The 26664-nt window shown below is 41.4% G+C and overlaps 1 protein-coding gene across 2 annotated transcripts; it reads right to left on the bottom strand.

Moving 5' to 3' along the window:
- Nucleotides 1-1676: 1676 nt before the first annotated feature.
- On the bottom strand, nucleotides 1677-26012 carry LOC147320491 (neuronal migration protein doublecortin-like). Of its 2 annotated transcripts, none has more exons than XM_086308540.1 (7): nucleotides 25884-26012; nucleotides 21696-22121; nucleotides 19054-19394; nucleotides 9825-9927; nucleotides 7162-7251; nucleotides 4828-4925; nucleotides 1677-4700 (listed from the first exon to the last, which is right to left on the bottom strand). In XM_086308540.1, exons 2-7 carry the CDS (start codon nucleotides 22057-22059, stop codon nucleotides 4644-4646), a joined length of 1053 nt encoding a protein of 350 aa, XP_086164666.1. In that variant the 5' UTR covers nucleotides 22060-22121; nucleotides 25884-26012; the 3' UTR covers nucleotides 1677-4643. The 2 variants fall into 2 exon arrangements, with proteins under 2 accessions (XP_086164666.1, XP_086164667.1); XM_086308541.1 differs by lacking the exon at nucleotides 25884-26012 and adding an exon at nucleotides 23223-23300.
- Between the last annotated feature and the right edge of the window lie 652 nt (nucleotides 26013-26664).

Raw genomic sequence — 26664 nt, 5'->3', positions numbered from 1 at the left:
GTTCTCCAGCACAGCACAAAAAAAATTCTGTAGTCATGATCCAGACAGAAGCTGGTGTAATGGCTTTACATTAAAAACCTTTAATATTTAATATAGTTTTATAGTGTGGATTAAAAATTAAATGCACTTATGTGACTAAGCAATTATTGTACAGCACTATCATTAAATTCCATAGTTTAGATAGGCGTAAGGGTGAGTGGGTGTTGTTGCAAGTATAATGAATGCACAAACGGCGCTTGATGACAGTGACAATTATGGGGATATGTTTGTACCAACTGTGAAAATCTGAAGCAGTCACTTTTGCATAAATCCAGACTGTTTATTTATGGCCAGTATTTCAGAGTTATTAAAACCTGACATGCACTCCCTGGCCCATTTTCTTAGGCACATCTGTTCAATTGCTCCTTAAAGAAAATGTTGAATCAGCCAATCACATAGCAGTTCCTCAGAGCACACAGTCAAGATAACCTCCTGAAGTTCACACCAAGCATCAGAATTAAGGAAAAAGGGTCATTTAAGTGACTTTGAAGGTGGCTCAGTTGTTGATACCAGACAGGCTGTTCTGAGCATTTCGGAAACTGATCTACTGGGATTATCCTTCATAACCGTCTCTACGGTTTACAGATAATAATCATAAAACAAAAATATCCAGTGAGCAGCAGTTCTCTAGGCGACAATACCTCGTTGATGCCAGAAACCAGACTGCTTTGAGCTGACTGGAAGGTAAAAATAACTCTGGTAACTACTGGTTCCAACCAGGATGTATTCAGAAGAGCGTCTCTGAACACACCAAAAGCATCAGATGGTCTACAGCAGCAAAAGACCACACGGGCAACACTCTTAAGAACTGAAACTACAACAAAATTTGCACAGGCTCACCAAAACTGGACAACAGACTGGAAAATGTTGCCTGGTCTAATGAGTCTTTGCACTTGGATGGTGGGATCAGAATTTGGCATAAGCATAAAAACGTAGCCTTGTGTCAATGGTTCAAGCTTGTAGCATCAGTGTGGAGGATATTTTCTTGACGAACTCTTAAGTATTGTTTAATTGCCACAATCTACCCAAGTACTGTTGCTAACCATGTTCATCCCTTTATGATCACAGTTTGCCCATTTTCTGATGGTTGCTTTCCACAGGATAACACGCCAAACCTTTGAGATGTGGAAGAACGGGAGATGCACATCATAGACATGAAGCTGCAAATCTGCAGCAATTGTCAATATGGAACAAAATCCGATGACCAACTTGTTGGATCGGTACCATGGAGAACAAAGGGCAGCTCTGAAGGCAAAAGGAGCATTGAAGCCAGCGCTAGGAAGGTGTAACTAATGAAGTGGCCGGTTCTTTCTCCACAAATATTTGACTCTGTCCAGCTCACGAATTCTGAAAAATCTTGATGACTACAACACATATACTAACTTGCCAGCCTGACACTACTGGCAGCTGATCAGCTGTTTGATATATTAGGGCACAGCTGACAATGAGAAAGGCATTTCTTGTTCCCATGGTGATGAAAATGCTTATGGAGAGGGATCCACAATGAGAACAATTACTATTTTTACATTAGTCCTTTATTTTTATGTCTCCCAGCACACACACACACTCCACTTTTCATATTTCCTATTAGTTTTCTGCTGTTACAGTAATAAAAAGAAACTCAACAACCAGAAAGGTGAAATACAATCGTTTTTAATTGCAAAAAGGATACCGGTTAATACATTGAATGAAGCACTGAAACAAGCCACTGTGACATTGCAAAATACCACTAAAAAGGACATTGTAAAATTTCAGAGAAACAAAATAAAGTCATTCATTCGATCAGAAAGGCATACATATGAAAGAGCGAACAGGAGGGGAGCATATTTACACCACGACCGAGAGTCCTGTGTCTCTACAAAACAAAGTGTGTTTGGAGGCCTCCTCATTTAAGACGTTTAAAAATGTTTTTACAAATGGCCGTTAACAAAGTACAAGCCTGTTATGTCCCAGTTTAACTTTCTATCAAAAGATGTTAATTTTAAAAAGAAAAAAAGAAGAAAGAAAAGACGGGGGGGGGGAAAAAAAGGCACCATCCATCTTACATGGCGGCATCTGGTTTACACAAGTCAACCAAAGTACTGTGGTAAGCGTTTTGTATGCTGTAAGTATTAAGCTGCAGAAAACTCAAGCTGACGAGAACAGTATTAGCACGTTAAGTTTTACAGAACTAAGTGTTTGAGAAGACTGACAACAAACAGGGTCTTTTGTACAAAAAAAATTAAAAACAATTGGTGAAGTGAGGTGTCCCTGCTGTTGGATTAGCTGATAATGTTACAGTAGCTGTTTTGCTGGTTTAACAGCGCTCCCTGCAGGAGAAAGAGTGTAGGACACAGCACCAGATAGTGTTGCTTTAGCCCATTACAAAGCTGCTATTTAAAGCTCATCTACAGGGCAGGCACCAAATCACTCCAAAGATGTGCAACTTTGGGAGTGCCGCTTTGTCACAATAGAATAACTACACGGAAATGTCGGGGTTTTGTTCGTTTCTTGTTAAGGTTATTTTAAAAAAAAAGAAAAAAAAAAGCCATGTACAGAAAGAAAAACCAAACTGATTTTTTTTTAAAAACCATTCTCGATTCCAAATGCATAGATATTAATTTAAAAGAATGCTACATATGCAGCACGTCATCTGTATATTGAGAAATTGGTTGTAGTCACACCTTGTAATGCTGGCAAGTAGGCAGTAAAGTGTCTGTTGCTGTGGTGAATAAGTAGCTCCCTGCTTTGTGCTTCACCATAGTCCAATTTAGAGATTTCTCAGGCTCTATTCCCTGCAAAAATCTGAGAAAACCCCCTTTCAGTAGATTTGCTTGACATACGATGCGAGTCCAAGTGATAGAAAAAGGGAATATGGCGACAGAAATAAAAGATTGCACAAAAAAGCTTGGGGGGGGGGGGTGTTTAGAGCTCACGTGAGCAAGGAAAACTAGGAAATAAGTCCTACACAAGTACCCTCAATATAAATTAAACTTTATAAAAATTTAAAACCCACACATCGATTTAGACAACTGTTATGTTTTCATCACTCCTCCCCTCTTAATTGGAGAACTATGCTGAGCCATGCAAGAAAAAGGGAGATATCCCACTACCGTTAGCGCCCTGATAAAACTAACCGCCTCAGATGAGCATGATTTAAGCATGACATATTTGGATGCTTTTCAAAAGTAACATGCATAAAACTCCAGGTGTGCTTCTTCCACAATATTTTTATTTTAAATTGCTTAAAATGAAATACTCCCACCTTTTTTTTTTTTGTTTTTTTTTATTTCTTTTTTATTTTATAAGTCTTGGTCAAAAAAAAAAAAAAAAAAAAAAAAAAGAATACTTTGGCTTTGAGACCTTTATTTTTATTTATCATTTCAAACTATAAAAATGTCACCACTACTTGCTGTGAAATCACTTCTAATAAGTACACTGTAAGATGTGATAAACTGGTTTTAAAAAGGGATTCTTCAGACTGTCGATAAAAACTGTATACTGGATGTGCATTGGCTTTTTTTCTTCCTTCAGAAGGGCCTGTTGGATCTTCCTTTGGTTGTTTTTATGCACAGTTAGGTCCTTCAAAACAACATCATGTGCTGCCGCTTGTGACAATCTAAAAAACACAGGGTGGGGGGGGGGGGGGGGGGGTTGTTATGCAGCATGTAAAGCCTACTGTCTGTATAGAAGGTCAAAACAGAGGACCGGCCAACTTAAAGAGGCGTGGGATGCCTTTTCTTTACATAATCGTCCCTGCGCCTGATTGGATGAGATGAACAGCAATTAAAAAATGTGAGGTTGAGGGTTTTAGATCTTCGTTATTACATATATCAAGCCGGCAATATGAAATGTTATTAAGGAGGCGCAGTCAGGACTGCATCCCACACGTCCTCTGTCAAGGGGACTTCATTGTATTTTTTTGTCCCACTTTACTTTGACCGTACCCTGTATCATGTTAAGCGAATGCTAGACATTGTAGTGACATTACGGAAGCACAGCAATGGACATTGGGCGAGATGTTATGATGGATAGCTATACACAGTATTTACAGCAGGTTAGAAAGACTAAAACTGGCTTAACAGACTTCCTCTGACAAGAAACCTTTCACTTAGAGGGCAGAAGGACACGGAGGAACCTCACAAATACGATAAGTGATACAAAAGTTTTGTCATTTCTGACCAACACCCCTAAAAATACCCATTTGCTGCTTGGAATTCTGTGACTGAAATGTTTAAAAGTTAGGGTGCGTCCTTTATCAAAAATGTATGTATTCAAAATGATTTTTTTTCCCTTCAATAATGAAATCTGTATGACAGTGATCAGTGAGAACCTTTGAGAAACAGTGCCCATCCCACATAGAAAAAGCAAACCTGGAAAAAGTGAGCTGATTGTGAGAAGAAAAATGATTTCTCTGTTCTGTTTGTGCCATTCTCAAGCAGCAAATGGTGTCGTAGCCCTGTTGGCTAAGGCCTTTAAAAAAAGAGACAAAGAGTGGGTTATGCTAAACAGGTGGCACTGTGAGTGAAGGTGGAAAGCAGCAGAGGTATAAAACTTCTGTGTATCTGATCTCAAAGAAAAAAAAAATAAAACTGGAGGGGAGGGTGGCAGCAGGAGCCAGGAGTCTACATTGATTCACCAAGAGAATCATCATCATCCAGAGATAGGGGCAGGTAGAGATCCTGCGGAGATCCAGAGGAGCACAATTACTTTTGTAAACTCAAACTAAAGAGCAAAAAAATAAATAAAACACAAAAAGACAACAGGCAACAAGATGAAAGGTCAGGAGAGGAGGAGAGGTTAGGGTACCTTCTGCTTGTTGTTGAGGCCTGGACTGGTAGGGGTGGAGGTGGGGGAATGCTTGGAAATCGGGGTGGACAGCTGGCTGCTGGAGCCCGTCCCGTTGGCTGGGAGAGCCAACGCAGAAGTAAAGAGAGTGGGGAGGAAGACAAAGAGGGATGAGGGAGGAGGAGAGGGGAAAGAAGTAGAAGAGGTAAACATAGAGTGGATTAGAAAGTTTGCAAGAGAAGCAAAAAGGAGAGCAAGTCCTGAACTGTGGCCTCATTTGGCTGTGATGTACAGGGACCCTGCTGGTCCAGGTTTTAGGAGGCTGACAAGTTCTGTTTGTTAGGTGACGTTTTATTCACTCGCTCTGCGTCTCCGCGACGTTGCTAGGATTCTGTGTGTGTGGAACACCGTTTATATCTAAGAGCAGTGTGATGTGATGTAGCCGTGAGTGTTAAGTGGCTTGAAAGACTTTTTGTCTATAAGAGATGAAAAGAGCGTGAGCCAGATGGCCGGTCTAAGTTTAAGCCAGCGACTGTTGGAAACACAAGGTGGATAAAGCTTCATTGTAAAGCCGCTGGCTTCGTTTAAACACTCGGGCAGATCGACAGAAACCCCACAGCCAAACAGAGAAATCACAAGTCCCATTATCCTGGGCTCTTTAAATAAAATAACTGCACTCTCTGCTCAGTCTGTGTGGGAGAGCTGCTCGTGTTTAGATGTACTGATTTTTGAGACACTCAGCTGTGAAAAGGGCCAAAGACATCAAACGAACACAGAAAGTTGCCCGCACTGCCACGGTTTGGGTCTCAGATTTCTACATCTGGAATATTTATTCGGCTTCCGCAGAAAACCCCTCGCATTGTGTGGTTGTTTTGATTGCACATTACTGCATGTCATTGTGTACTTTAATGCTGGCACAATGGCAAACGCACACTAATACAAACTGCTATTCAGTATGTCATGGTATGTGTGTTAAAAGAAGCAGAAAAAAAAAAAAGCAGAGATGTTGGTGGTAGAATAAACTAATCCTCCATTTCAAATGAATAAAAAAAGAGCAGTACTGGGATTTCTAAATACTGTAATACCTCAATACTGCCCAAGTCTGCTGTAAAAGAGCCGTATTAGGACACGAATTCTGTAAAGTGCGAGTCTTGCTATGATCACGCCGTTTTTAAAGTGTACAGATTCCCTAGTAAATCCCTGAGACTGTTCAATTTTTCATAACATTAAAACATCCGTTTCTATTAAGGATTCAAAGCATAACTCAAAACATTACTGTTGTTGGGTGGAAACATCCGTTTTATATGGTTGTTTTAGTTTAAAGGCTTTTTCATTTGAATATATTAAGGTGTTAAGACTTGTTATGCCATAGCAAACGGCATAAACGACAATCATTCCAAAGCATAGAAAATCTAATTTCATTAAACTCATCAGTACTATTGATTAACTGACATAAATATGCACTTCCTTTCATGCCTCACGGGAATTACAAATGTGCTTAATGGGTAAATAGTTTACTGCCTCCACACGATGCTGGCCCACCACCTGCTGTGTTGGAGTCCAGACATTTACCATTGGTGATCAATAAATATCCATGACAGCCAAATGACTGAGGAAACCTGTAGAGAGCAGGAGACCTCACCTATTATGTAATGCAGCAACAGTACATGAAGAAGAAGAAAAAGAAAAAAAAAGAAGGGGCAAGCACTCCATATTCCTCAAGTCGTTTTGTTTGCTCGTTTTAAATCATGCCGACGATTTTAATAAAAACTATTCAGCCGCTGAATGGTAAAGCTATGTAAACCCGGATGGTATGATTTTCCTCACATGAAATATTTAAGCGTGAACCAGCTGTAGAGCCTCCATGCTCTCTCGCCTCCTGGATGTTATTATTAAATGTTAAAAAGTGCTTGATCGTCAAACAAACAGCTCAAAGCTGTTTAAATTGGCTTTGTTTACTTTTCATGTTTTATTCATGCTTTTAAAGAAACTACAGCAGAAAGATTATACTAAAGCTCAGAAGACCCACAACAAAGAAAAGCCCCCAGTTTATGCTGAGATTGAGTTTTTAACTATTTACTGCCTTTTAATCAAAATTACACAGAATAAAATTCAGGTAATATTTAAAGAAAAAAAAGGTGTGATTAATGATGTCATGGCATATTTTTCCTTTCAGATTAAGTCAAAGGTCAACATCAGTTACGTGAATCTGCTACAGTATCATCTTGTAGTTTCATTCACTTAAACAGAAAAGACCCTGTTTTAAATTTTACACCAGCTTTGATTTCTAAGGTGTGGTCGGCTGCTTTTAAAAAAGGGAAGGGCTAGAGTGTAGGTGAGATGTATCGGGCTCACTCGATTCAGCAGGAGACTTGCAGCGCTTGATTGGACCAGGACTCTTGGCTGAACCTCGCTGAGCTTTGGGTCCCTTCATCACTCTGCATTCTGTAAAGAGAGAGAAAATAAAAAGCACAAAGAAAGTAGTGAATAACATTTTTTCCCCTACCAACAGAATAATTGAGCTGCTCATACTCCCCAGTAGAAGGTTTTTCAAAATGTCTGAAATGAACCCACATGAACCCACCGTTCATGCCTCGAGTTCAACGTGTTCATTTCTGTTACGTCCTTTTTTTCCTCCAGCAGCTTTTTCCTTTGTTGCCAACCTCACATTTTAAAAATTGTGTGTAATCAATTATGATACATTTCTTCCCCCCCAACAACAATTTGGTGTTACAATAAACACAACATGCATGTAGGAATGTGCAGTCCATTCTGGGTCACTGTATTAATCAGGGTAGACAGACTCCAGACACTGCTACTCCTCCCGCTGCATCTTCCCCTCTGTTTGTACCGTCAGGCTCTCTTCCCTCCCTTCCTCCTCTCTTCCACTTTTCATGCTAATTATACTATCTGTCCTCCCTTCGTCTCCTGAGATCTCGCCACGTCTGTCTTGTCTCCTTCTCTCTCAACCTTCACACACCGTTGGGTACAGGCGCACATTCACGTGCTATTGTTTCCAAGGTGTGCCACCACGCATCTGACAGTACCTCAGACTAGCAGCTTGTCAAATCTTCTCAGTGGTCTCAAAGCAGAATAGAGTCTGTTAGAGTCCCTTTTGGCTTTTGTTAATGTTGCAACTGCATAAACAGACCTGCAGGTACTCATGCACTCCTTTCAGTCGGCATATTTATCATAAGGAGTGTGAAAAAATAAATAAAAATACTCGGGCGATATTAATCCATTTTGGTAGCAGTAATCATGTGATTGAATATATTTTTCCCATGTAGATCTTTCAAAGGTCATCTCCAGCCCAGAAAATGTTAAAGAAATATTTCATAGCATATTTGTCGTGTGTCTTTCTTGCCCGTACAGATTCTTAAATTTGAAAAAATGTCTGCTTGATCTCTATAATTTGTTATAGATACAGCCATCCATACCGTGATGAATCACAGAGAAGCCAGTCTCATCAACTCCACTGAAGCCAACTCAGAAATGCCTGCTTGAGCCACTCAGCCATTTTATTTAGCATTGGCCCCAAGATTATTATAGGCTGAATGAAATGATTTAGCTCGAGTTCAGTGGGGGGAGTACACAGTTAGAAAAAGAACGCAGATCATTATAAACTAACCGGCATCTCCATCCTGCCGAGAATCTTACAAGAAACGAAAAGAGACGAAGGTAACATAATGATGGTTATGAACCCTGCATCAGCACTGCGTTAACATAAAAAGGCAGACTGAATGTTTCGAGGAGAGCACATTAGGTGGAAGTAGGTTGTTAAAAATAGGGATTTCAAGTCTGCGGGGAGAAACTCAGAGGGTTGGCTTTATATTTTCTCTCCTTGACTTCTCAGCAGTATCACCACCAACAGATCAGCTGGCCTAAACCTGTCACAGGACAGATTAATGGCTCTTCTTTTTCCTGCCTTTTCCCATCCCTGCTGCCGGGTGCAGATAAGACTTCTCTCAGCCTCCTTTTTAGCCTCCCTCACACATATACAATTCCATCCACAGAGCATTGTACATGAATAAAACCTGATGAAAAGGATACATTTCTTCATCTCTGTAGACACACACACACACACACACACACACACACAGAGTACACTTTTTGGATGCTCATGTGCAGCGTTAATTCCATCTTGCACAACTTGCACAAGAACTCTAGAAATTGGTCATAAAATTGTGCAAATGAAGCCGTGCAGAGGATTCATGGACAAATATGTTAACGTCATTTGCAGTTACAGGTCATCTCTCTATACAGCTGATATTACTGCATGATAGTTCAGTCTCAATGTATTTTTTAATTTATATAGCACCAAATCATAACAGCAGTCGCTTCAAGGTGCTTTATCATGTAAACTAAATATTATAAAGTAGCCCTACAATACTAGAGGGAAAACCCCAACAATCCAATGATCCCATTTGAGCAAGCATTTGGCAACAGTGGGAAGGAAAAACTCCTTTTAACAGGAAGAAATCTCCACCAGAACCAGGCTCAGGGAGGGGCAGCCATCGGCCATGACTGGTCAGGGCTGAGGGGAGGAAGACAGGATATAAAAACACTGATCCAGCCCAAACTATAAGCCTTTATCAAAAGGAAGCCTAATCTTAAGAACAGAGAGCGTGTCTTGTCTCTTGAATCCAAAGTGGGAGCTGGTTCCACAGAAGAGGGGGCCTTAAATGGGAGGCAGAGCCTTCAGCCTTAACTTTTAAACACTAGAGAAACCTCAAGTAACCTTTCAGTCTGAGCGCAAAGTTCTCCAGTGGGATGATATGGTTCTATGAGGGCTTTAAGATAAGATGGGGGCTGATTAGCAAAGCCCTTACATGTCAGGAGCAGGATTTTAAACTTGAGTCTGGATAACTGATCACTACTGTGGCTTTTTAAAAAAAAAAAGGGAGATCATAAACTGTTCAACCCCTCCTCCGACAAGCTGCATTACAGTGTGTGGCTACTCGCTTAAGTTGATTCCATAATGGGATGCAAAACAGACCAATTCAATCATGCTTACTAACCATTCTCATCCAAAGAGAAGTCGTCCTGTGCGTAGCGGAATTTCTCTGGTCCGCATGCAATGAAGACGTCATCATCGCCAAAGAAATCTTGGAGGCAGGTGACCTATTAAGACACAATACAGTAAATTTGAGAAACTGGAATATAAAATATAAAAGTAGAGTCTACTGGCTCTACCGTTTTACTACAAACATAAGAGGCTGTGGACTCAAATATCCCAAATTAATTCCACAATACCAAACCTGATATTGGAAAGCATGCAGGAACTATAAAATAAAGAAGGCATTAAAAACCTCACTTTGGGACCAAGTCCCAGATTCCAAGGTATAGTCAAAGTGTGCTGCTAATCCATGGGCTTTGGCTTTAATAACATTCCTCATGTGTATATGGTTAGGCCTTTGAAGAAAGCCTAGATATTTTCTACAATCTATGACAAGGACTAAGACTACCAAGATTCCAAGGCAGAAAAATAAAGCCAAAACCCTACATTGACCAGATGTCGATAGTTGTGGTTCCAAGTCATCAGGTACTATAGAAAGAGTACCCTTATGTATCTTTTATACCGTCCATGGTCGTGGCTGATTCGTGCCAGCCTGTCTAAAGAGTTTAAGTTGCTTTGATGTGGCCACAGACCAACTCATTTGTCCTGTCAGCCATCAGCCTTTTAAATAACTCAATGTGCTTTTAATGATGTTTATCTTATATCGTGCTTTGCTATATTGTTGCGCAATTACCATTGATGGTTGACCACATACAGGAGCTGTCAAGTGGGTGATACTGTCCTCTAGGAAAACACTGATTCGAACGCACAGACAGTAGAAAATACTTTACTGAACACACTCAGGCACAACAGTGCTTTGAGCTAAACTAAGAGCAGCTAGCATGCTAACCTAGTTAATTAGCAATAAAGGTACAGCAGAATGAGAAAGCATGGAGGCTCAGGCATTTAGCCCCTTTCATTGCACCAATGTGTTCAACTGAATATTGATCCACTGCCCATACATAAAATATAAAGACATTCTCAATTGTACTCCTGTTCCCTCCATTTATCCTGGAGTTAATAGGAGTACATGCCATAATGGCAATCCATCCAACATATTAAAAAAAAAAAAAAAAACCCCACACACAAATCTGTACCCGATTCTAGTGACAAGGAAAGTTTCAGGGACCACCAAGTCCTTCATATTTTTCTTCTCCAAGGAGCAGAAATATCTGCACAAATCCGGCAGTTGCGGAGGTGTTTTAATCTGAATAAAAGACTGACGGATCTAGGTTAGGAGCATGTCACTAGCAAAAGTAACGTTTAAAAGGCCAACTGAAAATCAGAATCTTACTATAGAAGCTACGATTATGAGTTTGCCAAGAGGACTGCCAGCTCAAATGTCTATCACTGTATGTTAGATCTGCTAAATGAAAATACACACACACACACACTCCGGTTTACGTGAATGAAATCACTAAATAAAAACTTCCGATCTTCAGGTTGTAGCAGACCTGTGTGTTTTGCTCGTCTTGTTTACATACCTTTAGATTCATGTAACAAAACATTAACACAAAAGGCACAAAAAAACCCAGACAGATGATAATGTTACACCTTTACTGTAATGTTTAAATGATTCGACTTCCTTCCCCGGGGTCTTTTCACTCTAAAGCAGCTGTTGACACAATATGGCTTACTGTATGGACAGATGTCTTTGTGCCACACCTTCTCCCCCGTTCTCCATTATACGGACTCTGTTACCAGCTCAGACACGCCTATTAAAGCCATTCAAGCTAAACACTGCTCTTCTTTCTTGTGCTGATGAGATCTGTTACAAAGCATATCAGTCAAATTTCCACTCTGCCTTTCAACACCTGTTGAAATCTCTTCCTTCTCGTTTAGAATTATAGGATCAAAGCACTACTACAAGTGAACTACAGATAACTTGCCCTTTATTTAAAGATGGAATTTGCTTTTTTTTTTTTTAATTTAAAAGCACGTCAGTTTTCACCAACGCAAGACTGTTTAGAGATCCACATGCTGAAAAACAGCCCCATGTTGGGGCCCATGCCAGGGTCAAGATGCATCATGGGTTGCCACTGTGATACACATTCAAACTATGAGCTCTGGATAATTTGGGATCTCACCACCCCAGCAGCTGCAATGTTGGTTCTCCGTCCTGCTAGACAAGCTAAAAGTGTGTGGTGGTGACTTGTTGGCGTGGCATCCAACAGCTGTACCCTCCTCTGTGCCCCACAATATTTCCCCCCCCCAAAACAGGCCTTTCAGAGCCCTGCCGAGGTACAGAGATGGTGCTTCGACTCCAGGGATCAAAACCTAATTGGTTTTTCAGCTGGGGCTAATTTACAGGCTACACACTTGGGTTCTCTTTAGTGTTCGTTATCAGGAAATTGGATACATACATACTACTTTCATTAGGTTAAACTGTTGTATGGCAAGAAGGGCACCTGACAGTTAATCATAATATGGAAGCATTAGTAGGTGTTCTTTCTACCCTTAAGGCGAGTGGGTGGAGGAAAGGAGATGAAAATGGGCCGAAACAGCGTGGGTGGGTAGACGCTACTGCATGTTTTTAAATAGCTTTAGGAACAGAGATGATTAAAGGGATAATGTTTTAATCCTATAGTCTGCTACTTTATTCTTTAACAGATCGCTACTTAAATTTAAGATTCTGGCTGCCTGGCACGCAAGACCACTTTAACTTCCAACAACATGTCTAATCTCTGATGGGAGAATTCAGTATGAATGCTTCAAAACAAAAGATACTGAATGGGATTAAACATTGAAATGTCTGAACAATTGTACCGCTGCAAAGAAATTTAACTCATACTGGCTTCCAAAGCTAAACTCCTCACCCGTTCTCTTATCAGAGGCTGAAAGGAAATTAGCCTTACGTTCAAGCTTCCATAGTAAAAAACACCCAAAAACCCACCAAATTTCCTATCAAGAGCTTTGGACTTTTAAATGTTTTCAAAGTCCTAAATCCACATTGTATGATTACAGTGTCAAACTCTGCCCAAACCTCCATCTTGCGTCAAAGTCAGCAAGCCTGTTGTGTATTAATAGTGACTAACACGCCATAAAATTGGCCTGATAAGTTTGTACAGTTGGCAGAAATTTGTGAGGAAAAAACAAACAAACAACTGCTCTGACATTTTACATTTGATCTAATCACATGCAGAGTCCATTTAGAAACATGGCATGAATGAGGAAGGCACATGCCGGCTTGGGAGCGCTTAGGTTAGGAAGCATCCTCCCTCGATCTGAAAAGGTCAACCTCACCCATCTGGCAAAGGGGTCCGTGAGGAGGACAATGAGCCGACCTGATGCCATTTTACTTAAATGGATCAAAAGTGCTGTCATACTGCATTTATACATATTACGCTTGTACTGCACATGTCAGGGTGAGTGTACCCATCTCTGCATTTACTGGGATGATATGGGCGTATTTTTTCTGAAAAACTGGCTCTTTACAGACTCCAGGTGCCCTCCACCCTCTGTCCCACCAAGCCCATCCCTAATCTCTGCCTCACCAGCTGTCAGGTCCACATGACCCCCAGGAAAAAGGGAAGAAGAAAAAGAAAAAAAAAAAAAAAAAAAAAAAAAAAAAAAACCCACCAGCAAGCATGTAGGGAACCTCCAATAACAGCAACTGAATTATTCAGAGTTTCTTTAACCCAACTTGGCAAGGGCAAACGCCCTTTAACTGGATGATGGTCTTCAGTTCCCCAATGCCAATTAAGAAGTGGGTGGAACCACGGTACTTAATTTCTGCAAAACAGAAACCTCCTGGGGTGAACAGTAGTTTTACCTCTCAGAGGTAATTTGAGAAATTTGGCTCCATATGTGCAGCACAATACGATCTCTATGAAACTATTTGGAAAAAGCACTGTAGGATAACAGTTTTAGCCATTGTCATAAAACACGACTGATATTAATAACATAGCAAAATAAGTGCTGTACTTGCACAGGATCAGAGCCACCCTTTACCACAACTGGAGGTAGTCTGTACCCTCAGCTTTCCAGCATATGGCATGCTACACATTCTTGTTTCAGGTGCAACTAAAATGCCTTTGTGCAAAGCAGCAGGGAGCATTTTCAAACAAAGCTATGCATCCTTTGTCTTCCCCCCCCCTTTTCTTTTAAGGGCAGCTGGTTAATATTGACTTCAGCTCGGCCATTCAGCTGCAGTCTGAGCAGAAATGATTCACAAAGACTTGCATCCATCCATTTGTAAAAATAGTCACAATAATTCCTGTCAGTGCAAAAGTAAAGCTACTCAGTGCTGCATTCCAACAATTTCACTAACCACTACTCACCTTACGAACAGTAACGACTGAACATAAGCTTTAATGAGTCAACAGAAGGTTAAACACTGGAATAGAGTAGTGCGTAACTGATTACACACATCTGATGTGCTCTGCAAAGTATTCTCATATCAGCCTAAGGAGAGAAAAAAAAAAAAAAAAAAAAAAAAAAGGGACCTTGCTTTTTTCAGCCTATGGGTAAAAACGCCCACAGTCTCTTCACTGAGCACACAGACCTGATCAATATCAGTACCTCTGCACTGAGTGGAATATTCCTCCAAAATACACACTCTCCAGTTTGTTCATTTCAGACAAGTATAAAAAAGCAGCACATCAGATTATCTTTTAGGACAGCAGCAGCTCAGGTACTGAGAATTTCAGGACAAATTTAGTAAATTGAAAAAGAAAAAAAAAAAAAGAAGGGGGGGTGCATTTGGACATCAGTAATTGCTTTACAGGAAACTGCTACCAGTTGCCTTTCTGACCCATCTATGACCTTCATGCACCAGCGTACTGCTTGTGCGTTATCGTAGGTGCTCTGGATGCATTTGGAGCACAGATGAGCCAGTTAGGCACAGATATCTGCACAGTCATGGGGACCAGCTGGTGCCTGATGCCGTTTTAACCCCACCCCTCTCGACCCCACGGAAGCAGGCTTTCCATTTAGCTGACTGATGTGGCCTTAACATTATTAAACAGTGCTTCCTCCTCTTCTCCCCCAGGTCATGCTCACTTGTTGATGTGGTGCTCATTGCATGAAAGTGGGGCTGTTAGAAGCTTGTACATGTATGCTTATTCCCTCTATGTCTGCTTGCAGTGCTTCATCACGAGGGACCACGCCCCTCCGTCACCCTGCCTGTCTGCTTGACTCAGTTTAGCTGCATTTGCGTGCACGCAAATGCAGTGAGCTTTTGACGGATGAGGACTAGAGGGCAGGGCAGGTAAGACCCAGCGTAAAGAGCACACTCAGCGCATTACAACCATTGTCACAAACTGAATCCATCACGGTGGAGCTTATTGCCATGACAACTGCTTCTGCAGTATGGCAAAAGCAGACACTGCTAGAGCACGGATAACCAGGGAAAAGCAGGCTTTTCTTGCCCGGTAGCAGATGTATTTTAGTCGTTAAGAAGCTTTGAACCCGAGCATACATCCGTCTATTAATTCAGTGAATAATTTGTTACCATAGTTATTAACCGCTAAAGTGAACTGGAATCTTTTGTTCTCTGACAATAACAGCGCGACCTTGTGCCTGAAGCATCCATCCCCCCCTCTGATTGTTTAACAAATTCATTTTAAATGTTAAAAAAAACAAAAAAAGAAAAGAAAAAAAAAAAAAAAAAACAAAAAACATGAAATTACTGTCAATGCAAAAAGAAAAGCTGATTTTCTGCCTGTGACTGATTCGGTCATAAATGCAATGCAGCCTCAGAAAAGAGGATTTTTTAATTGAATACTTCCTCAGTCACATCTTACTTTCTCTTAATCTCAAGCAAACCTTAAAAACTAAAGATCCCAACCCGAGTCTTAATATTAAACACTCAAATCTGTTAAAGCTCTCTGCTCTGCTCCAGACTTGTGATAATGCACCAGGACAAAACGACACAGCAGCACAATGCATCATCAAGACGTTTCACAAATGATATTTGATTATGGCGTCTGTTAGACGATAACTTTTTCTTAAGTGCAATTCAAATGAGCAAGCAGTGAATCTTAAATGCAAATCAGAGCCAGTCTCCTCTGCAGACACCTCTATCAAAGAGGAAAGAATACAAAATGGCTGCCAGCAATTAGATAGACGCTCTCCAACCTGATGTAGAAGCAGTGAGGGCAAATGAAGTAATGCACTTTTTTCCCCCCTCCATAGACTCAGGGAATAATTAGCCCCCCCATCAGTGCAAATAAAATGATTCTAATTTGCTGTAAGAATGGTAATCCTGAAGCCACTGGCCCCACCCTTCCTGATTGGGCTGCAAAGCAGCAGCATTTGAGGGAAAAATGGGAGTGATTTTGTTCACAGCACTTGCAAAGAGGGGCGAGCGGGCTGTCTGCAGAGTCCATTAAGGAAAAGAGGAACGTCAAAGCATGAAAAGCAGCCATTTTAAAAATGCCAGGAAGACAACCTGCAACGCCTTCTCAAATTTTGGGCACCAGCAGAGCTGATAAAAAAAAAAAAACAAAAAAAAAAAAAAAAAAAACACACATACATACATACACACACGCTAGAGTGTGCTCACACAAGTCACACCCAATGATGGAATGCAAGCAGGTAAAATAAACATGACATGTGGTCTTTTTTTTTTTATATTTTCAATACTAAAGGGTTGCTTTGATAGTAAACTCTCACACCCACTACAGGATGTGGTATCTGACAGACCGGTCCACACCAGCTGGGCTCTCTTTGTGCCTGGGATGTGGTCTCCTAGCAACCAGTCCCAGCAGCTATCGCAGCGGAATGGGAAGAGGAGGATCGGCGCAGAGTCAGGGAGGGGTGGGCACTGCATCAATATTGCTTCTACCATATCACCTCCACCACAGAGCAGCTGCAATGTGCCTCTGCACACAAAGACGCCATAATAACGTGCACTGCGTTTCTCACATTTCTGTGCATTAATGTGAAACGGGGAGTCGCAGGCAGGAGCAACAGATCAGCAGACGTGAATTGTGAAAAAAAAAAAAAAAAGCTAGAGCTACCATGATGGCAGCACAATCAATATGCACTGATTGGAATGCCTGCAATATGATGGCTGTTGATGGTGTGACCACAATTCATTTATCATTACGCATGTGTGTGAGGGAAGAGGGAGGAGGGGAGGGATAAGGTGATTTCCATCTCCAGCAGGAGCTTCGGGAGAAAACCAGTACAAGACCCGGGGCGGCCAGACTGCACCCAAGGGACAGAGCATTAAAATCAAATAGCCTCCCATCTATCATTTCAGAACACCTCCCCTGCTCCAAGACGCATCGCTGTCCAGCATTATTAATAATACAAAAAGAAAAAGGCAGTTCAACATGTAAGAGATACCCCAGTCAGTAATGCATTTGTAATCAATAAGACAGGCGCAAACCCTCTTTTCCTAAGAATAGGCAAACATTTAACCATATCAAAGAGAGGATTGAGGAACAGATGCGCGCGCGCGCACGCACACACACACACACACACACACACACACACGTTCCTCATCCCTGCATCTGCCAATTTGCAGCGCTTCACACTAGTCTGGAACTCACAGGTATACAGGAGTAACGTTATCATGAGAAAAGCAAGATCAGTTATACTATTACGGTTTAATAAAGTCAAAAAGGTCACCTCTGCAGACAAATCTGAAAGCACAATCCTCTCCATAGCCAACCTTTTTTGTAATGCCACACACACACACACACCTTTACAGTGACATCTCTTGATATTAAGGAATTAGTTAAGTGCATCATCTCAAACCTTTCCACAGCCTTACAGCTGGGTGATGCTGTATGGTTGCGGCTGCGCTTTAAAAGTATCCCAATAAAGTGTGAGCATGAATAATATATTACCGGTATGTCCTTTTAGCTTAGCTGGTGTGTCGAGTAAACAATAGCATCCCCAGGGAACGACTTTTAGGCAATATTAAAATGTGCGTGTGGGCGTCTCATGCGGACATTTTTCTTGGTTTTAGGTAAATTCATATCGTTAAAAACGGCAGCTCGGTAAACTAGTATATATGTGAAATAGATAGACTTAAATATAATATTGGTACAGTGACCATGTCCCAGTCTAATGGATTCTCCCACAATCGGCAGCCAGTTGGGTTCAAGATCAACAAATGGCTGATAATTTTACCTGGTTTGACAAACTGAGCTAGTCATATAAAAAGACCAACATTGCAGACTTTGAGATGATAGACTAGTAATCCTGTTACTGTGCAGGTTTGTCTATACCTGCATTTTTACCCTACACATGTGCTGTAAGGGTAGAAATTTAACCAAACGGGTAAAATACAAAAATTCAGAAAATAAGGCAACCTCTTGGCCAGTAAGGATGTCAAGCATTTATCTTAAAATTAGAACAGATGAATGTCAGCACTTTCATTCTGGAATCATTCTTCCAAGCACGAGAGGATGTCTTGACTGGTTGTTCGAACAATGGTCATTCGGTGTCACAATGTTTGCCTCCGAATGGGAACAAAATGGCAACAATACAGGGCCGGGCCCTTTTTGCACACTATAGTGGGAAGACATCAGAACTCCGCAGGACTTTTAAGCTTTTCAAAGCCAGATGGGACTCAGAAATACCAGTGGCCTAAAACCAGCTGAGCAACAAAAGGTTGGCAGGCAAGACTCTAATGTCTCTGACCACAACACAGGTGACTAGGTAGCATCAGAGAAAAAAAGTCTGAAGACAAACTGCTGACAGCGAAGGTCATACAAAGGTTGTTCCCACAGACGCTTGGATTTCTCATGGAGCGACTAAGTCATTGTTGGCTGAGGTTATGACAGAACAATAGGATTTTGTGGGCATCTTGTGTCACTTTTGAAAGTCATTGGAGTTAAAAGGAAACCACTGATGAGGCAACAAGATCGTTTTGTCTGGTTTTTTACATTTCTAAGCTAATTATTCTGCTTCCTGCTTTCTCTTGATCCCGTTCATCACTGCCTGTGTGGGGGCAGATGTATGAATGACACACCGTCCTCAATCCGACCACAAATTTTCCTATTGTGAGACTTCGTTTACATACAGTACTGTACTGCCTTTATTTCACTTATTTCTCAAACAGAGGGCTCTATCCCAAATTAAACAAATGCAGACATAGAACTCCATCCGCAGCATGGTTCATTTGAATTTTAGCAGGTTAGACATTTTCATATGCACATCACATGCTGTAAAGTCAGATTTTCAGCAGCACGTGTGAGCCAATAACTTTATATCACGGCGTAAAGTGACAATACCTGCTTGCCATCCAGAGTGTAGATCCTCTTAACCACGCCACTCTCCAGTTTAATGGCCTCCGTGATGTCAGTGAGCACCTGCTCAAAGGAGTGTGCGGTCTTCTTATTGAGCAGGAAGCGGACAGCTTTGCGTGGCTTCACGCCGCTACGCATGACCGTTACGAGCTTGGGTCGAATAAAGTCCTTGGTCTCCCTGGACTCACCGGCAGCCTTGGCAGCTAAGGACTGCATGTTCTTCTGGCTTGCTGAGGCCTTTACATTCACAGACCAGTTGGGGTTGACGTTCTTTGTGTAGTCAACTTTCTTGTAGAAGTTCTCTGATGCGCAAACATAGCTTTCCCCTGCAGAGTCAAAGAGAAATTGGGTTAGTGTGTCGTAACACGCATATTATTCAACTTTGGCACCTGAGAGTCCCGCAGCGTCTCTCTACTCAAAGATTTGAACCTTCAGGAACTTTCAAGACTAGTAGGAGGGAAGAAAAGGTTTTTAAAATGACTGAAAATCACTTTATAGACATTAGCATGGCTGCTGAGGTCTTGTTTGAAGTTCACAGACAGGCTTTGAACCACCAGGCTGCGTTGCCATGAATATTTGCAAAATTTGGATCACTGGATTGCCACAAACTTACCCCATTTTACTGAGATGGTAGCACCATTACGACAAATACCATTAGAATTAACCCCTCTCCACTCAGTATGGAAACAAACTTGTTTCATGCTTTACCACTTTGGATCAGTCCTTGCTTTGAAACCTGAGGTAATAAGATAAATGTAGACTGTTTAATAACCATGTGTCAATGATTGCTCTTCATATACCGAATGATTGCCACATTTTCCTAAAATATCTGCTGTATTCATCATCAGTTCATAGTTTTCACTGCAAGCTAGACTTTAAAGACAAAAGGCTGCTGGGGGACAGAGGGAGGGGAAGAAAAAAAAAAATCTGGCAAAAAGGAGGCAATCCAGAAGGCAACAATTAGGCCAAATGTGGAGAAATTGCAGAAGAGACAAGAGGAACAAAACGGGATTACACTGTGCAGAGGAGATTGAACAATTAATTATATCTCACAAAAGGAAGCACAATGAAATAGCCCCGCCACCCACAGTGCTAACTCTGCACCCCTGCTCGACACACATATACACAAAGATAATACACACACACACACTCCTATCTTTCCTAAGCAGCTCAAGCGGCAGAGATGATCACCTCATTTTAGACAAATTAAGCTGCAGTTTATCTTCCAGCTTCACCCAAAACTCACCCTGTCTACCTCATCCCTCAGCAGCCTTAAAGGAATCTCGCAAAGTCAAGTCTGTGTGCGAGTGGAGAGAAAGAGGGGAGAAGAAAAAATAAAAATCTGGGATGTTTTACTTTCTAAATATTATACCTGAGAAACCCTCATTCAAAAAAAAGAAAAGGGGGGGGGGGAGACAGGACTGGGGTTTAAGCAGCATTTAACTAATATCGTTGCTCTCACTTCATCCATCTGACTTTCCCCCTTTTCAAATTGCATTATCCCTCTGACACATCCCATGTCGCAAATTCAGCTTCAGGCTGCTGCAAATAAGCGACAATTTGACTGGAACAGCAATTTGCGACAAGCAGGTCAACACATGGATCATCCGGTTTGATGTCGAGCGAAGATTTCCTTCAGTCACCATGTTTGGCAACTTTCACTACATAAATTTTTGGAGGCAAATGAATCACTTCTTGTCCTAGTCTGTGTTCTGGTGCCAAATGGAACAAGAGCAATCACGGTGGCAGCTGCTCTTAAGGGTGTCTACACTACTCCAGCTATCAGACAGAAATGCAAGCTGAACAGCTCCCCAGATTCTTACAGTAGCTATAATAATCGTGACTGCTGAATCAGAAAAATCCGAAAATCATAAAAAGGTGTAACTTCAATTTATTTGGATTTCTTCTCACTGTTGCTATGGGTACTGTGGGAAAGGTTTAATAAATATGCATAAAGAAATGTGGCTGGTGGTTTCTTCAATGATGAGATCCTAATGATTTCAATTAACAAACTGCTCTCTCATGCTGAGTGTAAAGATCCAACTTTAAAGTACAGAAGGAAGCCCTCTGAGAGTCTAAACTTAACACTGAATCCCATTAAGATCAAGACAGAAGACCCACTTTCAGCTTTATTAGCTGCAACAGGAATTCCCCAACAGCAAGATGCTAAAATACAATTTACATTTAAGAAATGAAAGAGCATGCATGTGGATGTTTAAAACAGATTGGCTCTTTCACTGCATTTCCCCATTTGTCTCGGTTTTTTTGCCTTTGTCAAAAGAAAAAAAAATGTTTTAAATGTTTTAAACAACTTCCGTCAAACAAAACTGCCCAACTACCAAAAAAGTAGACCGATGTCAGTCAACTGCATAAACACAACTCTTTAGCCTAGAATTTAATACATCATATGGGAGATTAGAGAAGTCTAGACTGAACAGATTAGACTTGTAATCTCAAAAAACTGCAAGTTTTATGTTTCTTTCTAATACTTCTCAGCAAAGAAACTGGCGGGTATCTTGAGGGCCCACCTTTTCACAGCGGTTCTACCTTTACTAAAACCTTACAATGCACCAATATTTCATGGTGTTAAATCATACATTTGCTTGGTCCTGCTGGAACATTTTTACCTTCCTCTAGGTCATCCAAGGTTGTGATCTTGCGTGCACCATCAATAGTGAAGATGAAACGCACACCCTGTGGCAAATTGATGTGGTCGGACAGCGAGCGCGTCAAGTCGGCCAGGAGGGCATCAAAGGTGCGGAATCGGTCGTTGGCTACAGCGTACACGATGCCTTTGAAGAAGCGGTCTCCGTTGCGATAGAAGCGCACCTTTTTGGCTTTCTTCTCATTGGTGAGGGCCTGCAGAGTGCGTGTGCGGTAGAAGCTGCAATGGGCGCTGTGAGTAGGGCTGGGGAGTCCATTCATACGCCCGCCCCGCGGGGTACGAGAGGCCTTGTCTCGCTCATCAAAATGTCCAAAGTCTAGCTCCATGATGACTGAAAGTTATCGTGGTCGTGACAGATGTGTTGGGGTGGTGACCAGCTCCAGAGAGTCTAGGGAAAGAAGGAAACAAGTGCTTGTAATGTATCACCAGATACTGCAGTAGTATTAACGGTTAATGGTCGTATGTTTATGACATTTCACTCAGAGCAACATTTAATTCCATGATTGTGACTTATTCATAAATCTGCATCTAAATAAACCAAAATCCAGAGCTAGGTGAGGATTAGGCACAGGAATGAGATTAAGATGATTAGCCAATTGTATCGCTAATATTAAAACTGGAAACCAATAGTCATTGAAGTTAAATTTGTACAGTGCTGCCCTGGCACTGCCCGTTAATTGTTTGCTTCTAAGACAAGGAGTATGTGTCCACTCATGGCATCTGAGGAACTTAACACCCAGTGGATTTGCTATTTTTAATTCCCCTGATATTTATGCAGTATAAAACACGTATCCAATATAAAGTCAGTATAAAAACATGGACATGTTTTATAAGAAATTAAGAAAAGAAAAATATGCCGATCGGAATTCCACCAGGTGATAATTGTTGTTGCAAAAAGACTTGAGAAAACAGCTTTCTGACTTGACCTCCATCAACACTTTCCTATGAATTTATGGGTTAGACACTCATTTTGGGTCATACCAAATTAAAAAGAAGAAGAAAAGTCAAGTCAGTTTTTAAGAACCTTGGTCATACCATGTTTCAGACTTATGAAACCACACATTCTTCGTTAACAAGGCGGAAACAATAATGCTGAGGCTTCAAAATGGGATTTGAGAAATTAATGCATGACATCTTGGTAGTAACGTTCATGCCCCTGTATTTATCCCACTGTTAGCAGGGAGCACAGCTAACAGGCTAATGTTTGCCTCCGTTTTCTTCTCTCCTAGACTGTCCTCACATCAACTATTTCAATAAAGCTGCTCTCATTTAAATCATTTTCCTTTTTTGTAGTTAAACAACATAATGAGCATTACATCATTATGACACACGGAGCACATTAAGGCTTCATGTTAACCAGCTGTCATTTATAAGCCATTTCCAAAGCTGGCACTGTGCGCAGCTAAAACCCTGATTTAATCATGATATCTAAAAGGAAAAACAAACAAACAATGCAAATAATTCAGAGACAGCTGCAGGTTATATTTACACAGAAAATAGTCACTCAGACACAGCAGCAACGGGACGCTTTCTCACATTCACTTAAATTAATTGCATAGCAGCCATATTGGTACTGCCTTGTTTTAGCCAAGGTATCCATGGCAACAGCCGGCACACCATTCTTCCTGAAAGAGGCGTGGCCAACCGGTGCATTTAAAGCTACACGTACTAAAACCGCTGGTCATCAATCCTGCATGTCAAACTAAAACTTTGTCACGCATGCATTAACATTTTTAAAATGATTTTTAAAATGTTAGTGCAGACTCTTTGAATTTCTACACATAAAATAGTATGACCCTAAAATACTCCAGATGCAGTGAGTGTGCAGCAGTACGTCTCACTGACTGTTACCACACTGCTTTATGTGGCATGTAGCACATGATAGCTCCCCCTCTTCTTCTGAAGTCCGCCTACAGACACCTCTGTGCAGCTGTCTCACTTGGCCAGATGAATCAGTAAGTGATGAATCAGTAAGCTAACCACTAACACAAAAGGTTTTGGAAATAATGATGATGTCAACTTGTATATTGTCCTATTAGATATCTGAGATATCAATGACATCAACGGAATCACAAGGAAATTATACGGCTCAACAACTCAAAAAAAAAAATGCTTATTCTATGGAGGTTGACTGCCCAAGGTTTTATAGCAAAAGTAGTAGTCTGCTAGTTAATCTTCCACCTGATGACCACAAATAAACTTGCCAAAGCCACAAAAACTCATTGAAGAGCATCTTCAAACTGATACTTTTTCAACAACTGACACACAGACACCCATCAAATGCCCACACCCATTCACATGAAAGGGGAAGTGCAAAGTTTAAAGCCCCGATCTATGAGCAATGTCTCCCCAATTTAAACTTTAAAGGAGAGTATTCTTTTTAAAAACATATTTGACGAGACCGAGCCGAATAGCACAAATGTGAAGTGTCACATTTCTGTCACTTCTACGGGCCCCGATATCCTCACAGGACTTGTCATTATTGACTGAAAGGTCACTGGTCTTTGAACACAACTCCACTCCGAGTGGCATTTTAACAACTCAAGATTTGACTTTGACATTTTTCAAGTCACTGAAGACAGAATTCATTTGGCATCTTCTGCCACTGAAAGTCAATCTTGCGCCGTAATATGAGGCGGAGGTCCTCCAAATCATCAGGGAGTGTTTCAGTGGATGTAGTGAGGATATGAAATTTTAGGTGTCATTGTTTTGCAAAATTCTCAAACTAAAACTAAGCTTTTCACTTCCTTCTTCACATGCGAGTCATCTGATGTACAAAAAACACGGTTCGCTGCTTTCAGTAGACCCAACATGGTTATATGAAAATGAAGAAAGAAAGAAAAAAAAAAAAAAAAAGGAAGCAGCTTGGAAAACAATAAAAATTTGAGGCCCCACCTTTTAACAACAAGCTGTTGTGCTGTGATATTCATTGCAAACATATATCCAGCCTTGGTGCTAATGTTAAGAAGGCCTAAACCAATTAGTCAAAACATGCACACAAACTGGTGAATGACACAATGTCACAGCCCATAATCCTCCACTATCCTGCCTCTTTTAGTACCACATGATTACAGCACTGTATATAGTATAACCATACTGACAAACGGGGGGTGGAAGAGATCACCACCCATCCATGTGGCAGGTCGACACCCCCCTTTCCCCACCAAGCATGCTAACCTTTGGCTGATCTGCTGACTGGTGTTTTATGATAAGCACACTGACAGGGGAGGGACTTCTGTGGACTGGGTGCTCCTTAGCTGACAAAGGCCAGGTTTCAAGCCCATCTGCTGCACTAATAAGCAGAGCGAGCAGTGACCCTTCCCCAGAAAAGCAACCACTAGGACAGTCCATTGTCTCAAACGGGGTGCCTGCCTTCAGAGTGACATCACCATCGCTGCTGCTCCTGCTGCAGCCGGCTCAGTCTCCTGCTCAAGTCCAGAAAATACATCCTCCCACAGCTTTTTAGTGTTAATCTGCACGGACACGACTGTTTAAAGATCACCTCTCTTTGTGGCTGACACACTTGACGTTATCAATCAATAAATCTGGTTAAAAATATGCGCGCTTTCCCCACTTCCAAATTAAGCGCAAACCTGGACATCAGGCAGCACTGCGGTATCATTGTGTGGTGTCATTGATATATTTGTCTGGTTCTGTGTTCCTGACTGAGCCACACACACCCACACACACTCCTGACAAACCAGCACCACATTATGACTCTCCAGTCCGCGTCAGGAAAATTGATCTGCGTGCGGTATGTCTCACACCAACACACGGAAAGGTAGGTATTAAAAAAGAGAGAATGAAAAATAAGAGCCACGAAAGGAAAAGTTTCATGACACTACTCTTTTCATTTATGATGGATGGCGTGTGGCCACATGGCAGAGACAGCAGCTTAAAATGCAAGTTCTGCTTGAAATGAAAGGGGAGGGTTGGGCGTGTGAACGCCACAATCCACCTGCTCAAGCCTAAATCTAAAAAAAAAAAAAAAAAAAAGCCTGATATAATCCCCTTCCAAAATGCAAAAAAATAAAATAATACAGTGATATTCAAAGTTGCCCCCTGAGAGTCAAAATCACTGCAATGTAATATATACTTTCTTTAAAAATCACTGAAGTCTGCTGATTATCCCACCCAGTAGCGGACTCACCTGCGTCGCTGATTGCGGAGTGTGTGGGGGAGTGGATGTGAGTGTGTGAGTCGATGCTGCAGGATAGCGGCACGCCGTCTCTCCCCTCGCCTTTGTCTGTTTCCGTCTGAGTGCCGGAGTCACTCCTTGCTTGAATCGAGCAGCCACTGGGTCCTAAAGAGCAGTGGACCCGCCCACTGAGGAAAAAAACTGTAGGTGCCAGTCAGTGTGGGCTGGGGTGGAGCTCCCATCAGGGTCACCAAAGGTAGTTCTAACGAGCAAATGAGCAAGAATTAAAGGTGGGGATTATTTACAAGTCATGGTTGAAAGATGAAAGCGGCTTTTATCATGTGATGTGTGAGGCAGATCTTTCTGTTAAGATGGGAGAAGAAAACTTATTCTTTTTAATTTAATTTTTTCCTGTAAGAATTTCAGCTATTTGTTTTATTTTGAAGATTGTGGCTTTCTGTGAGTGAACTGTGAGAGCTGAAGCTAAGGCATCACGAGTGCGTCCCTTTCAGACAAACCACAGTCTGATGCCTTTGGTCTGGTGGAGCTCTTTGTCAGGAGCAGATAAAAGCTTGACTAACTCGCAGTGATTGTATTTGGCTTTTTGTGTGTGTGTGTCTTCTCCTAAAGGAGGATTTCATTGTCGGTGAACTGTATATTAGTATCCCAGAAGTTGATTAAACATCAAGACTGCCCATGTTCAAAAGGGCAGCTTGCATTCAGCCAACTTGCTTTCTTGCAGAACATGTGCATTGTGAACATTTCCCACAGCTTCAATGGAAGGTGATTGTTT

The sequence above is a fragment of the Aulonocara sp. 'chitande type north' Nkhata Bay genome, linkage group LG10, assembly GCF_057382095.1.
Source record: "Aulonocara sp. 'chitande type north' Nkhata Bay isolate Kocher_YH1m ecotype deep benthic linkage group LG10, A_spYH_male_GT1.1, whole genome shotgun sequence".
NCBI lineage: Eukaryota > Metazoa > Chordata > Actinopteri > Cichliformes > Cichlidae > Aulonocara > Aulonocara sp. 'chitande type north' Nkhata Bay.
Note: the sequence above shows the minus strand (reverse complement) of the source record. Positions and strands in the feature narration are given on the sequence as shown.

Coding starts and splice junctions, on each gene's coding strand:
- LOC147320491 (XM_086308540.1), bottom strand. CDS start 22,059: ATGGAGCTAGACTTTGGACATTTTGATGAGCGAGACAAGGCCTCTCGT. Junction 19,395..21,695: donor CTTGGATGACCTAGAGGAAG/GTAAAAATGTTC, acceptor TTGACTCTGCAG/GGGAAAGCTATGTTTGCGCA. Junction 9,928..19,053: donor ACACTCTGGATGGCAAGCAG/GTATTGTCACTT, acceptor GTGTCTTAATAG/GTCACCTGCCTCCAAGATTT.